The following is a 16,294-nucleotide window of genomic DNA, read 5'->3' on the forward strand; positions in this document are numbered from 1 at the left end:
GAGGGATGCTGTCTGCACATCCCTTTCTGGCCAGGGTTGGCACTGTGGTGTCTCAGTCTGTCTCAGGCAGCTTGAGAAACACACATGGTCGGATTCGTATGAATGAAAGACGTTGCAAGAGTATGAAGAACTTCGTTTTTTGGGAGTGAGACAGTCATCTTTGCAGGAGCAGATCTCCTCAGTGCCAAGCAATGCTCTGGCATTTCCTAGTATGCAAGGATGGACTTCTCCCTTCCCTGCCACCATCAAATCACCCTTCGAGTGACCACACATGACAGCAGAGGAGGTGTATTCAGCCCACAGGGTCTGTGGCAGTGCTCCAAATGCTGGACTGGTAAACCCAAACCCGGTTGGACTCATCAGCAGTATTGTTTCTCCTGGACTTGCACTGCTTATGTCTGCAAGGTTTGATTTGGAGTGGAGGGGGGAAGGCAAGGGGGAAAGACCCTTTGCAGTTATGAAAACAAGCTTGAAACCAAAAGGATCCAAAGCGAAAAGTAAATCACACTGCAAAGCCTGCCGCTCACTGTGCTCAAGCCCAGAGAGCCCCAACTCAGACTTTTCCGAGCACCTCACGCTGACAACAGATTTTTACATGTTTTTGAAGCCCCTAATTTTGGCCTCCCAACCCCTGGAACTGTCCCAGCGCACCCCAATTGCCGTGACACTCATTTGGGAGCAGCTGCCAGCTCTCCCCTCCGTGCCACAAAGCATGCAAGCTCACACCAGCGCTGCCACCACCAGGCCCACGGCAGCGTGTACAAAGCTGGTGGATCAACCATCACCAACCTCACTCTGTGCCAGATGCCTCCTTTGTCTGCCCTGGAGGGTGAGGCCCGATTCCCTGGGACTAGTGGAAGGAGAAGAAATGGGAATTTGCTTCATCTGCAAGCTATAAATCCTCCCCATCCTCTGAGCCCAGTGTAGACAGGAAGAGATGTGTGGCAGAGTTTCCCCAAGGCCCCAGCTCTGTTGACAATGCTGAAATACCAATTTAAGTGTAAAAGCTAGAAAGCAGTAAAGAAATAAGAGGCAAGGAAAGGAGGGAGGACAACCATAGAATCACAGAATGGTTTCGGTTGGAAAGCAACTTCAAAGGCATCTCGTCCAACCCTTCTACCACGGGCAGGGACAGCTTTCACTAGATCAGGATGCTTAAAGGTTCATCCAACCTGACCTTGAACACTTCCAATGGTGGGGCATCCCATGCTTTTAAAGGAAACAAAATTAATACCATTTGCTACAAAGAATGCATTATTTTGCTTAAGAGATTTTTTTGCTCAGTGGGTACAGAGGATGAGACCCGCTATGCATGCTGGTAGACAAGGTCTGCTGGAGGAATAGAGGGAAGAGGAGGGTAGTACCAAACACACATAGGCACAGAGAAAGGAGCCAAATACAAGAGGTGGACTGCCAGGACCCATGGCTGGATGATGTCTCATCCATCTCAGGACCTGTCTTCTCCCAATGTACAGAAGATGCTTTCCAACTACAAAATCCAGCTCTGTCTATGGACCACCCTTGGCTCCAGCCACTGCTCGAATGTCTGGACGCCTAATTTTGATTTCCAGCCTAACTCATTAGTAGATACGCTTCCTCCCCATGGACACTTGTTTATCTTGTAGAAAATCACCTTCACCAAGCTCGAACAGCTCCCCTCCCTCTGTGGGGTAAATACAGAGCTGCGTAAGACATCAGGCATCTGTACATCCCAGGGACAGTAGTGCTCGTGCCTCCCAGGATCAGGCAGGGGTAATCCCCCACGAATTGTCGCAGCAGGGAACACCAGCATTAAATCCTCCAGAAACTCAGCTCAGACCACAACACGTGGAAGTCTGGTCCGGTGTTTGTAGGACCTATAAAAAAACACAGCTGTGCTCGCCTCTCCAGCCAGCTGCACACGAGAGATTGTGCAGGACGTTAATCAGAGCTGTGGTCTTATTGATTATTATTATTATTATTACTATACTGCAGTCAAACCCGGGGGGCCCCAAAAGGATCCCTGTGACAGCAAGACACAGTCTCTGCTCTGACGAGTTGACAAATCTAGTTTGAAACAAGTTGCAGAGAGTCAGCATGGCACACACCGAGGAGGGGAGCTGGCAGTGCTGGGAAAATTGCTCACTTAGCTGGTCTAAACCACGCACGCCTTGAGTGCTTCCAGTCACATTAAAATGCTGCTGGTTTATAAACTGCTGGCTGTTGCAATTTCACTTTTTTTCAGTCATTTAACCATTTCTAATTTGTTTTAAAGTTCCATTGAGTAGCTTTTAATCTGGATGATCTTTGTGCAGGAATTGGGGAAAAAAAAATAAGTAAAATCAAAGTCCAGGTGAGACCACGGAAATGCCTTGGTGGGAGGGAGAAGGGGGTACAGCTGTTCCCCTGCCGTGCACACAGCGCCTGCTCCACAGCCTGTCACTCCAGTGTCTTTCCCCTGTGCTTTCGGTGTGTTCAAGAAATAAAACCACAAATGCTATCAGCCAGGCAGACCCGCTATATGCAAGTGACATACCTACAAAACAATAATACAGAAATGCGAAGCCAGAGGATGCATTTTCATGAATGTTAAAAGCAATAAGCTTCAGAAATTACCGGGAACAGAATTTGCCAGTCTCCCAGAGAGATTCCCGATACCATCCCTGCAGCCTCTGGTATCAGGGAGCCAACTCCAGCTACGCGGCCGGGGCAGGCCAGGCTGGGCCAGGCTGTGATGTGCATGGCCGCTTTCTGCCCCATTGCAGCCCTGGGACAGCCCTTCCCTGGAGCGGTGCGGCTGCTTGCACTCATCTCTGGCAGAAGGATGCTGTGCTGCGTGCAACCCACCCACTGGACGGAAAGCCCATGTGCCTCCAGTGAAGGACTTTCGGAGGGGCAAGAGGGATGAAAACACCCTGGGGTACAAGGGGATGCTGCAGCTCCTCTACCTACAGACTCACAGCTAACCGGACGGGAAAGACCTGCAACCAACAGAGAACAAATTTAGGCAAAACAACCCGCGGTGCTCCTTTATGCAGGGAACCAGTGGGGCACGGAGCAGTTTCCCAGGCTGAATTATTGCTGCAAAAACAACGGAAGTCATTGAAGAAACAATTAAGGAACCTGGAGCAGAGAAGGGAGCCACAGAAAGTGAATGAAGCATGTTGGGCTAATTATTTTCTCACTGTCCCCCCTCGCCTGCCAGATCCCAGAAGTCTCATGTTCTCAGGGTTATATATGGCTGGGCTAATGGCTTTGCACCAGCTGCTGACACTGACCAGCAGTGTGTCACCTTCTGAGAGTGGATCAGCTTAAGCTGCAGGCACGCTGTCACATCACTAAGCCAGTCCCTGACCAGGTCTTGGCCAACCCTTAGCTCTTCCAGGCCTGCCAGATGACAAGGGGATCTCCAAAAGCCCAGCATCAGACAAGGCAAGGAACTGGCATTGAAAAAGGCCTCCCGTGAGCTCCCCGTGTCTTCTGGTTTCTAACAGACCTGGAGATGCTCAGCTGCTTGTGAGACTGGGTCATCAGTGTGGCATGAGAAATATCTGCATGCCTTGTCTCCCCTTCTCAGCCTGCAGCGTCTGTTCTGCTCTTAGGGACAGCATCCTTCCCCAAATGCCAAGAATCAAATAACTTTTTAGAAGGGGATAGTGTTCCTGAGTCACATATAATTGGATCTACAATCACTAAAGCTCCAACAATTACAGCATTCTGACATTTTTCACAAAGAAAAAAAAAAAAACACAGTGGATGATCAACAACAGTTTTCCTAGAAAAAAAAAGTGTCGTTTTCCAGTACTATTTTAAATTTTAAGAGAATTAGAAAAATAAGATTTTCCCCTTGACTTGAAGGTGACATTTTCATTGCACTTCAGAAATGGATTATTTTTTACTTTTTTAATTCCAAATGTCTTTCATTTCATCTTACTCGCTAATGTTTTGTTACTGAAGGCAACAGAACAGGTGCATATGACTTCGCTTTTCCCCTCCAACACATTTTCTTTTTTCGTTCTGAATTCTCCAAAGTTAGAGCGGCAGAGGGAAAAATAAGAAAAGCTCATCAGACTTTTCCAACTTTCCTACAAAATGTCCTTAACTTTAGAAAACTGCTCAAGTGTGAGATTTAATATGCTACTTTGTTTTTCTTTCTCCTTTCCATTATTCTGTAGTCTTTGTGAAAAAGCATACACTTTGAAAAGATAGAGTAGAAAAATGAAAAAAAGATACAGATGACATCTATCTTGTTGCACTCAACACAAAAGAGGGAAAAGTGGTGACGACAAAGTAGAGCACCCAAAACCAAAAGCTGGTTTGGCCATTTTCTTGAATACAGCTGAGTTTTTCTTTGGGGAGAGGATGGAGAGGAAGAAGGGAAAGAGTTTTCCACCCATTTCTAACCATAGTAAATCACTGGGAATAGAAGAGTCACTACTCTGACAAGATAGTTACCACTCTGAAATCCTTGGCCTCCACCTTGTTTCTGCTGCAGTTAAGGTTCCGTCACACACTCCCAACTGTCAGCTAGAGGCATCCCAGGTGCTCTAACTGGCAGGTTTCCAGTTGCAGACCCCAGAGACGCTCCCTGTAAGCAAGGAACCCAACTCCCATGCTCGCTGCTCGGTTACTTGAAGACAGAAGGACTTCTAGAGCAGGAGGTAGAGGAAGGCTGACACATGGTGACTGGCAGGCGTTTGTTTTACTGCTCCAGAGGCTATTGAAATGGTCATGTAAATATCCTCAGAATTATATCATTAAATGATTTCATTTTCACGAGAGTTCCACAGTAGAGGGAAAAGCATAAAAGTAAAACTGAATCAAACCAGCAGGATAGAGTGGAAGCACTCCTGGACCCATTCTGCCAAGCTTATGCCCTAACACGCCAATTATACCCATACTCCCAACATTTGTAATATCCCACATTTGTAAAGGATTCCCATCATGCTGGGATGAAAGAACCAATACTGAAAATGGTTACTCAAGCCCCAGCTCCTTGGATCAACACATAGAATCTTAGGGTTGGAAGGGACCTCTGGAGATCATCTAGTCCAACCCCCCTGCCAGAGCAGGGTCACCTTAAAGCAGGTTGCACAGGAACGCGTCCAGGCGGGTTTTGAATGCCTCCAGAGATGGAGACTCCACCAACTCTCTGGGCAGCCTGTTCCAGTGCTCTGCCCCCCTCAGAGTAAAGAAGTTCCCTCTCATGTTGAGATGGAACTTCCTATGCTCAAGTTTGTGCCCATTCCCTCTTGTCCTGTCGCTGGGCACCACTGAAAAGAGCCTGGCCCCATCCTCCTGACACACACCCTTTAAGTATTTATAAGTGTCAATAAGGTCCCCCCTCAGCCTCAGATTGAAGAGACCCAAATCCCTTAGCCTTTCTTCATAAGAGAGGTGTTCCAGTCCCCTAATCATCTTGGTAGCCCTTTGCTGCAGCCTCTCCAGCAGTTCCCTGTCCCTCTTGAACCGGGGAGCCCAGAACTGGACACAGTACTCCAGGTGCGGCCTCACCAAGGCAGAGTAGAGGGGGAGGATGACCTCACTCCACCTGCTGGCCACACTCTTCTTGATGCATCCCAGGATGCCATTGGCCTTCTTGCACACAAGGGCACACTGCTGGCTCATGGTCATCCTGTTGTCCACCAGGACTCCCAGGTCTCTTTCCACCAAGCTGCTCTCCAGCAGGTCAGCCCCCAACCTATACTGGTGCATGGGATAATTCCTCCCCAGCTGCAGCACCCTACACTTGCCCTTGTTGAATTTCATACGGTTCCTCTCTGCCCAAATCTCCAACCTGTCCAGGTCTCTCTGTATGGCGGCACAGCCTTCCGGTGTGTCAGCCACCGCACCAGCAGAAACCAAACAAGCAAAACCCCTTGAAAAGTACCAGGCTTGGACATAGGACATCTGCTTCCAAATAAAAACAAGGAAGACCTGTCCCCATGTCCTCCCCCAGCCCTGCACTTCCCAGGAGGGTGGCTAGCCAGAGCGAGGGTAAGAGTTACCTTCACATTCTTCTTGATTTGAATGATCTGAAACAGGGGGGCTCCCACAAACTCATCAACAATGAACAAGTCAAGGAAAGCCCGTGTCAGCAGTCATTTCCTATGACTTAGACGGTTGTGGTTCCTTCCTAAGAAAATAAATACTTACCATCACCTCCTGGTTGCTTGTATGGGTTGTACTTTGGCTTGGGGGCAACAACAGGCGCAAACTTCTTTGGTGTCTGCTGGGTGGACACCGAGATGCTGGGAGTCCCAAAGGTGTGTGTGGTCTCCATCCTTGCGGTAACGTGTCCAACAGGCTCGTTGGTACTCTTGGGTGGCAGCCAGGACGGGTGGGACATGTTTCAGATCTGAGAGGAAAGGCAAGAAAATCACACATACGTTAGGAATTTAGTCCGAGGAAGTAACAGTTGCAAACCTACTGCTTTGCTGGTTTGTAAAAATCAAACCCACAAAACCCTTTAACACGCTTAACTTGTGCATGCTTGTCTTGAAACATATTGGTCCTGATGTACAGGACTTATGATGCAAACTTGTCTGTCCTTCTCCTGTAGGTCAGAATTACTGATCAGCTTATTTGTGGTGCCTGCAAAAAGCGTTGCTGTTTTCCTCTTCAAACCAAAGCAGAGGCAGGCTGATACCCTGGAGAAGCCCATCAATCCCACCATCCATTCAGTACAGCAGTGATATACTTGCCTTTCCCTGTTAGGTTTTTGTGATTACATTACCGTACAACAGTGCAGGTGCTCTGGCGCCAAGTGTAGTCACAGATAGGCAGACACACTTCCAAAATATACCTTTAGCGCTTTTTCGCGTGTAATTTAGGATCCCACGTCCCAGCAACTTTCATTCTAACTTTTATGAAAAAGGATTTCAAAAGCAGCTAATCATTCTTGATGCCTCCACTTCTGAATGCCCAGCTTAAGATATTTTAAAAGCATGTCAATTTTGAGAAAATGCCAGAATCCCACAACCGCTGACAACCAGGCTCCTTTTAGACATCTTGACTTGTGTAACAGAAAACAGAGGCAGCCCAAATCATTACTTATTTATGAATATCTTGGCTTTGGCATCTTAAAAGCCTACATCACTTTTGAGAACTGGACTCAGACGCTGCTGAAAATGTTGCCCATAAAAAACCTGTTCATTGCAATGAGCAAGTGCTTTTCACTGCACACAAACCACACTCACTGGGTAGCAGCGATGGTCCTACAGTACCATCAGATGGTCCCACAAAGCTGGATTTGAGATGTGATGAGGAAATGAAGACCCCACACAAACAGAAGCCAATGCTGATTTTGGAGCTCTTGAGCACCCTGTCGTTTTTACCCGTGTTCTGCTTTGCTGTCAGGACTCCTCAAGGCCATGAAACCAGCAGGCAGCTGCGACCCGATCAGGAAAGATTTGTTTTGATCATGGAAAAGGATCAGTGCAAGAGACAGCACCAGGCCACAGGAGCCATAAGCAGACTGTCACGGCAGAAAAGCACTTCCATCTGGGAAATCCGGGACAAAGCAGAGGCACTGCTGGTTTTGCAAAGAGATGGTCTCCAACTGCAGCAGCAAGTGGAATCTGCTGGGGCTGAGACACAAGAGAGATTTGTAGCTCTGCTGAGCTACAAAGGGCTGTATTAGCTGGCGTGAACAGTCTTCTGAGCTCAGGGTGGGAAGAGGAAAAGGGGACAGATGAAAGGTGGCCTCTGACAGGTATAGACCCCCTTGGAGTGAAATCATTACCGAAGTCCACAGTGCTTCAGCTCTCTAACTATTCTGACACAGCTCTGTGGTCATGCATGCAGCCTTGTATTTGAACGGCTCACGAGGAGGTATTTCCAAAGCTGAGAAGTGCAGCCACGTACAGCCTGCATACCATGCAGGAACACAGCCACAGGTCCACTCCTAGCCTACCTGGGCATATTCTTGGTGTCTCACAGCTACAAATTCCATGCATACATGTTTCTCCGAAACAATGCTGAGCTCTTCAACCAGGATTATATGGAACATTTTGGCAGGAAGAAGATGTATCTGTTGGCATATTTAAGTCTACCCAGAGAAAACAAAGCAGAAATCGCACTTTATTTCACCTTTCTCCTAATTCAGGCTCACACATCAGTGGAAACGTCAAGACTAAGCTGTTGGGACGTAGGAGCAGAGCTATTTTGCCAACTCATCCTGGCTGGCAAAGCATCTACATCCTACAAGCTTCATGGTGGAGCAAATTCAGTTGAGTGCTTTATCAAAGAAGCAAATGAAGACTCTTGGGTATAAACTAGAGAAAGTAGCCCTGTGGGTTCCTGCATGGATAACCTTGTTCTAGCAATTTGCTCTTAGCAATGCTGAGTCAGTCTGGGAGAAAGGAGCAAGGTCTCCACATGGTAGTGTGGGGACAGTACCTCCAGCTAACAGCAATGACTGTTAAAACTGATATATATGTGCACGCGTACTTGCTCCAGCCCAGTAAGTTTACTCCAGGTAACAGGTTTCCAACCTGAGGAGTGATTTCTTCTTAGAGTCCCAATGTCTGACCCAACACGAGGAGACAGACAATATGTGGTCATCTTCCACCTCCATTGTTCCTTATGTGGCAGAGGAACTGACAGCTGACAAACATCAGTCCCAACACTTGTGGCTCCTCCTCACCGTGCAGTCTGACTGCTCAGCGTGCATGCAGTGGTTTTGTGATCCCTACCACTGGAGGATGAGCCCGTTGTGTAGACAACTGATACCAGTGAAAGGAAGCCACCAGGGCCAGCATGGATGGATTGGCTAGAAATGAGGCAGACAGGAGCGTGGCAGGAACATCCTTGGAGACGGACGAGCATCCAAGACTGAGCTGCAAGGGCATGACTTTCTCTCCCACATATGACTGCCTTCCAACCTTACATTAAGAGTGCGGAGCATCATTCCGAAAGCAAGAAGTGAAAGGTGGGTCCTCCCCACAGGGCCAGAGAGGAAACCAGCCGCGACGGACGGGGGCGGAGGGCACGCGAACCGCGCTCCCACCACCTGGTACTTCCCATTACAAACACCAGCCCTGATGGACCTAGAAAACAACTGCCATTCGAGCAGTAAGATTCACCTACACTACTGCCACCTCCTCCTGCATCCTTCAAAAATATAGAACGCAGCAATAAAACTCAGGCAACTATCTAGGTTTTAAGAGCAGAAAGCAATGAGGGCACTCAGCCTTAAGAGCCAACCAGGACAACTCTGCAGAATTATTACATCCAAAGAGGACTATACCTTACCCATCGCTAAAAGCATCCTGGAGTTTTATTCTGACAGGTTTTCAGACCCTGGCTTGACATCTTGTATTAAAGAGCATCTCGCTGCATGAAGCACCCTCAGACCCTGGACATTACCTCCATACTGATTCAAAGCAAGAAAAAAAAAAAAGAATTCCCAATACTGACCACATTATCATCATTCCTGTTCTGGTAGCTCCCTAATTGTTCCTTAATCACCTCACAGGCAACACAGAGCATCTCAGGTTGATGGCAGGGACGGGTTCAGCGATGCACAAACGAAGACTATCTGCTTTGGTAGCCAGGTTGCACAGTGCTGGGGTTGGCTGAAGACAATGTGACTCTCAATGAATGACCTTAAAAAGCAGAATGTTCTTATGGACAGTTTGGGAGCGTGAAGACCATACTGCTATAACTCAATTGCTGACTGTAAGTTGGCATACAGCTCCCTCTCCGCTACTCTCTAACACGTTTGTTTTGGCAGTGGTGGAATTTCCTAATTGTTTCCCTGTTAGCCTTTTCTCTTCCTCTTTCTCACCCTCTCATTTTCTGTTATGCATTTACTGCCACTCATTTTTCCTGTCTGTGCCTTGACAAGGTTTTCAGCAAGTTCCCTTTTCCTCATGTGTTCCAGCCCCAGCTCCCTAGCCTCAATTAAATTTAGCCTAACTACTTTGCGACATCATAAAAAAGGAAAATGAATTAATCTGTTTTTAGCAGCTGAAGCTAAACTTCTGGGTTTGCTGTTATGACCCACTCCCCCCCCCCCCCCCGCCTTTTTTCACCTGGTAAAAAGGCCAAGAGCAAGGCACAGATGTAAGTGACAGTGGCTTGCAGATGGGCAGAGCCCCACCAACTCTCTCTGCAGACTTCTCCATGGTGGAGCACCCTGGCCAATTCAAATGAAGCCATCAGTCCTCCCTCACCATTCCCTGCAATACTGTCTGGTTTTCAATCAGAAGCTTCTTTGGAGCAAAACAGGTGAACGTTTTGTGATGTGGACAGGTAATCAAAACAGCACAGGAAAACTTGGGCTTATAACCAATCCTCTTACTCTAAACTTACTCTTACATAAAGCCTTCTGCGTTTCTGCCTGCCTCTCTCACACAGCCATCCTCCTTGGTCAGCAGTAACTCAACAGCCCCACTCCTGACCTGGCCGCTACAAGCTTTTCCTGCAACTCCTTACTCACTGACCACTCTGGCAATATCCCTTTCCTAAATTCACTTCCCTCCCCCCAGACAAAAATCTCCTAAATCTTTCTTATGTCACTGCTTTGAAAGTCCTTCTCATTGACCATCTCGTCTAGCCCTTCTGCACTGTGCAGGGCACTGAACTCTACCCAAATATTACTCCACAAAGCTTTTCTTGAGCTAAAGAATATTTGTTATAAAGTACACGTAGTTTCATCTGAAGGAATGCAAGATTGGAGAATCCATCACAGCATTAAGCAAATTGCTTGGGCAAGCAATTAAGCACCGTAATTACAGGTTCTCCTTTATGTCTGGCTTTAAATTTATCTGCCTCCACTTCCAACCATTGGATTTTTTATGCTCCTGTCATCTGCATTACAGACCTACCTCTCTTCCTTACACAGATCCTTTCAGAACACAGACAGGTCATTGGTTAAATCAAATCAAAACATTTAAATTAAGTATCAATTAAACTCACTGTAAAGAGCAGACTTCTCTTGATTCATTCATGTATATTTACTCTGAACTCTCTTCAATTTTTCACCTACCTTTTATGAAATGGTGGATGCTACCATATGATCATTTTTTCAAGAATGGTAACTTAAAATGGAAGGGGTAAAATGATTAATAATATCAAAGACAAAAACCAGACTGAAATCAGCTGTGGCTGCATGAGGTTCTGTTATCCTTCCTTCCTTGGAAGCATTAGTCATCACCTACTTTTGGAGGCAAAGGATAAGACCAGACTAACCATGATAAATAACATTAAGAGCAAAGAGTAAAATCAAACCGCATAAATAAGGAAAACACTGTGCTCTGGTTCTGTCATTAGGATGATCTTAATGCCCTAAGTTCACAAAGTTCTAACCATGAAAGAATACACCACAGCAGAGGAACTGGAATCCACGAATCCCAAGATGAGACCGCATTATCTAAAAATGTCAGACCAGGGATATCAATCGAAGATAATACAAGGCAGTAATAAAAGCCTGACAAGGTTTTTTGTTCCTTTTCTTTTTTCTTTCTTTTTTTTTTTTTTTTTTTAGTGTGTGGGCATAAGTGCTCGTTTTTGCTTTTAATTACAGGATGTCATTCACCTTTGAGAAGCAAAGGTAAAACAAAGAGGGTTCCAAGTCAATTTAGTCTCACATCAGATAAGCAATGGAAGGGTAGAGTACCAATTTGTCTACTCTTGAAATTGTTAGTACATTCATCTCTGAGACAGGCTGGCTTTTCTGTGATTAGACTGTACCCAAATAAATCTTCATTTCATTTTCATATTTATAACATGGACGAAATACTCCTTGGATGTTGATGGACTTTGCCAAGACAGAAGAATTTGTCCCTGAGTTAATTAAGCTAATGCTTCATAGTGGGTAGCAACAGTGTTTAACAAAAAACGAGCAACAACAGTCTGTGCTTCCAGACAGTCTGCTCTGTCTTCCATCCCACTCCTTCCTAAATCCACTGGCTTGATGTAGGTCCATGATGTTCTATCTTAGTATCACCCATTCACAGTTAACCACCACTCCTAAGGCCAAGGGATTGACCAGATAAGGGAATCAGGACCTTGTTTGCTGACAGTAGATGCAACTGGAAGCCCTACTGCAGCTTCCCTCTGATACTATTCAAGAACATGACCAAGACATCTCCTTACCTGGATAACCCAAGTTTGTATCTAAGGGCTTACAAGAGCCATGCATAGAAAGGCAGACTGCCTTCTCCCCACTCTCCCTTCTCTTCCATCCATGTAAAAGAACCCAAAGAGAAAACGTTTGACTTTACTTCACCTGAGTTTTAAAGATCAGCTCTGGCACTGATCCAAGGGACACCCTTCCTTATACAAAATCATGCCACACATTGCTCCTTTCAGTTAGAGGTGCAAACTACAAGACTGGACGTTTCTACTCTAAGCTTATTCGTCTTCATTTTTCCACCTGAAATTCCCAAAAGCACAAACCCAAACGCGCTGCTAAAAAACAGTTCTTTGCTTTGTCCTCATCACCTCCACTCCACTAATTAGCCAAAAGCAGCAATTGAGGCTGACCAGAGAGATTTGTTCTTTACAAAATCCCAAAGCTACTTGTTTCTCTTGGCAGTGTTCTCCTTCGAATGTCAAATGAATTTATTTCTCCATTTATGGCTGATGATCTCTAGCCATGAAACTTTCCTGCTTCTTGTGGCCTCCAAAAGAAGATATAATGTCAAAATTCTGGTCTCATTAGAGGTCTTTAACCAAACATAGGAAGTGCCATAGGTACTTGCAAACTCAGCCCAAGCTCTCCTGGGATGTCTTTCCCATACGGTACTAATTACCCTCATCAATTTCACACCATATGGGAAATTATGTGATTTGGGGAATTGGGATTCCTTTTGAACTCCCTTAATCATTGCCAATCTGCACAACATCTCACCGAATTTTAAGTCCTGTAATATTAACCAGTCCAAAGAAGCTCCTCCCTCAGACTGACTGGTCCTTCGTGCTCCTCAAACGTCCGGTCAGCAACCAGGAGAACCACAAAGCTGCAGGAACAACTCTGAGCACTGGGAATCCTGTGAGTAGGGCTGACACAATCCTCATCACCAGTGAGCAGTGGAGAGATAACAGGAGTTAACTGAGTCACCAAGCGACTCTGTGACATGACGGAGAATAATGGAACATGCTGTTACCCTCCAGTAACTGCCTTCTTCACCATACGCAAACCTGATATATATGGACTCTGACTCCTTGTGGCACAACTCTCCCTAAGATCAGGTTTCTTGGCTTGCACCCATTTTACACTGTTTATGGACATTTCTTGATGCTTTGCTTTAGCCTTTCACAGCAGGTGTCAGCTGGAACAAGTTTAACTCTCCCTCTCCCCCTGGACCCAGAGTTTCTTCCAATTGCAGGGATAAATTCGGGTTTTGTATCTTCAGCTCAATCCCCTCAAAATAAATAAATAAATACATAAAAAAAAAATCAGAGCTACTTCTTCAGTTAAACCTGACTGAAAGCATTCACCAATTTCCTGCTGTGGGACATCACTAATGTAATCACAGGAATTAAAGGAGAAAGAAACCTAGTTAGAGCACTGCTTGTGCTGAATTATTCCTCGCAGCATATAATCTAGTATCATCTCACTATGGCTTTAACAGCTTCAATCAAATTTCCATGGGATCCTACGTAAGACCTGATTTAAATTCACAGTTCGCCCTGCTTTGCGCAAGGGGTTGGCCCAGATGACCTCCAGAGATCCCTTCCAAAATCAATTATTCTATGACTCTAAAAACACAAGACTTCCAGCTGTGACTTTATCTGCACTCAAAAAGGTTTGCAGCAATATAGCTCTATTTCACTTAAGATATGCCAGCAATATCACCTACTAGCAATGCAACATTATATTCCTTATTCTCTAGTTGCAAATGGTTCGCAAATGAACACAGCATGTGCTCATTCTTTTAACTGAATAACCAATACTTGGAAAGTAACTTCTTTTCTTTTTTTTTTCCCTAGGACGGCTGCATCAACACTTCAGTCCAGCAGATCCACACCAGTTTGAGATGTGTCTTTTGTTTTATGTACTAAAGTCACTGCAACTGCTACAGTATTTACTCAGACATAACAGGAAGACAGCAAGTCCATAGTGAAGACTGTAAAGACACGAGGGTAAAGAACAGTCTCTCTGCTACAAGATGCTTGACAGATTAATGCCACCATGAATATAGTTCATCAGATTCCAACCCAATATCACATTCATTCTTACACCAAAATCCTGCTGCTTGGGCAATTTTGGTATCAACCAAAAACTTACCCTTTCTTAAGCTTCCTTCTTAGATCATTTCTCTGGTATCAGCTTCAATAGTGGAAAAGGTAGAAGGGCAAACTAAACGTAAAACTTCTTTTCTTTCCCAATATAATTGCATTAGTAGTTTTGGGATTAGATGGAGGCTATTTGAATTTGACTGCTGCTGCAAAACATACACATAAAAGCTGATGAACGAGATCTTCCTTTTACAGCCATGTCACATTCTGGTGTTGGATGACAAACTCGGCTTTAAAATCCCAATAAATTGAACTTGACTGGCCCACGTGCATTGAAACAAAGAGATAGTACTGGCTCCCTGGAGATAGATCTATCTAATCTAATCTAACTCTAATGACCACATTACAATTTCACCGGAGAGCAGGCTGATTCTCAACTTCTGTGGTATGAGGCAATCCTCAGCCGCTCCAAACACAATCATATTGGATAAAACATTAATCCAAGGCCTCAGCTACTTGTGATCACAACAAACCCCAGGGCAACTGCAATGGAGGAGGCAGACCTGGTGGCCAGCCCAAAATGCGTACTCAAATACAGCAAAGTTTGTGGTCCAACCTTAAGAGCTGAGCCAGGAGGTACCTCTGAGCCAGAGAAATTTCTTCCAATTCTTAAAGATTCTCTTCCTGATAACTCGACCTACAAGTTTGTGGGGGTGTTGCTACAGCTACATTACAAAGAAAAGTTTGAGATGGATGTTTCAGAATTTTGTGTATAAAATGAGAGGAAATATATTAATAGGGACAGTAAAAGAACAGGCAGGATGATGCAGAAATGTTATTTTGGGAGCCTGAGACGATGAGCTCCCTTACACAAATACTGTTTTCCTGCATGCGATTTATTTTCAAGATCCCTCTGCCAAAAAAAGCTGCCTTTATTCCTTCTATGCCCACGTTCATTGTCTTGCCTATAGCACAGCTCAGTACTTGGCTTCCAACTTCAGCAAGGCACTGCCAAGCAACACAGAGCTTATCCATCAAATAAAATGGTTAATGGACTGGACTTCTCAACCAATGGAGACATACTCGAATCAGGCCTACCAAGGGAATCCCACATAAGAGAAAAGAAATCAAGACAACAAGAGATGGCAAGGTTAAAGCTGTTAGAACAAGCCCAGGCTGTTTGGATGCTGATGCTGGCTGTAAACAAGAAGGAACCGTGCAGAACTAACATTCAGCTCAGCAGTGAGATATCAACAAGACCCCAGTGGGACCAAATGGGACCGTGGCAGCATATTGACACATAGATAATTGTATTAGCTTTGCAGAGTGCTGTGTGTATATGTCTCTGCCTGGGGAGAAACAGCTGGGATCTGAGCTCAGTAGAGAGTGGGAAACAGATACAGAGTGAACACGGAAACAGTGCAGAGCTTGAGGTCCTACCCAGCAAGGCTAGGGTGGGTGTAGGTGGGTATTTTATTTATGATGGGTTCCCTGCACTACACTTCTCTTCTAAAAATCCTGTGACTGCAGGAAGAGTCAGCTGCTGCTGTCCCTCGAAGAAAACGTATCTGCTCTTGGCGGACTGAACCCCAAGCCGTCAAGAGAATTTCTGTAAATGCAAAAGGAGCTGCAGCCTAGAATATGGGCACCGCCTGGGCCCCACTCGAGAAGGACACGAGCATGGGGACAACTTTCTTGGGACACCTCAAGGGGCTGGCAGTACAAACCAGACTTTGAAACTGTAATGCCTAAAAAGCAAGCAAATAAATCAATTAAGGGGCAGGAATATGTCCAGGATCAAAAATCTTTAATCCCTGATTCTTTTCCAACCACCTGATCCACTTCACTTTTCCTCCCCCAGATCCCCAGCCATCCTGAAAGTCACAGCCTCGACTGTGACAAATCTCTGGATGATTTCTCCTTCCTGAGCACTGCACCAACCCGTGCCTCATTTTTGGCAGCTCAGCCCATGGCACCTTGCAAATAACCAGGGGAAATAGCCTTGCTCCTATGGAAAATCCTATATCCTAACACACAGAAGAGTGATTGCTGCCAGATGGCTGGGAACTGGTTCTGCAGAGACACAGCTAATGGAAGCAAGATATCTGAGTCTATAAACTGTAGG

General features: G+C 45.6%; 1 protein-coding gene across 24 annotated transcripts in view; it reads right to left on the reverse strand.

Moving 5' to 3' along the window:
* Positions 1-16,294, reverse strand: part of LPP (LIM domain containing preferred translocation partner in lipoma) — a 353,260-nt gene that overhangs the window by 219,680 nt on the left and 117,286 nt on the right. For all 24 annotated transcript variants that reach the window (XM_054206282.1, XM_054206268.1, XM_054206284.1 and 21 more), the window contains one exon: positions 6,136-6,337. In XM_054206282.1, coding sequence (XP_054062257.1) covers positions 6,136-6,328 — 193 coding nt within the window. In that variant the 5' untranslated portion in view covers positions 6,329-6,337. The remainder of the gene's footprint in view (positions 1-6,135; positions 6,338-16,294) is intronic.

The sequence above is a fragment of the Rissa tridactyla genome, chromosome 6 (assembly GCF_028500815.1).
Source record: "Rissa tridactyla isolate bRisTri1 chromosome 6, bRisTri1.patW.cur.20221130, whole genome shotgun sequence".
Taxonomy (NCBI): domain Eukaryota; kingdom Metazoa; phylum Chordata; class Aves; order Charadriiformes; family Laridae; genus Rissa; species Rissa tridactyla.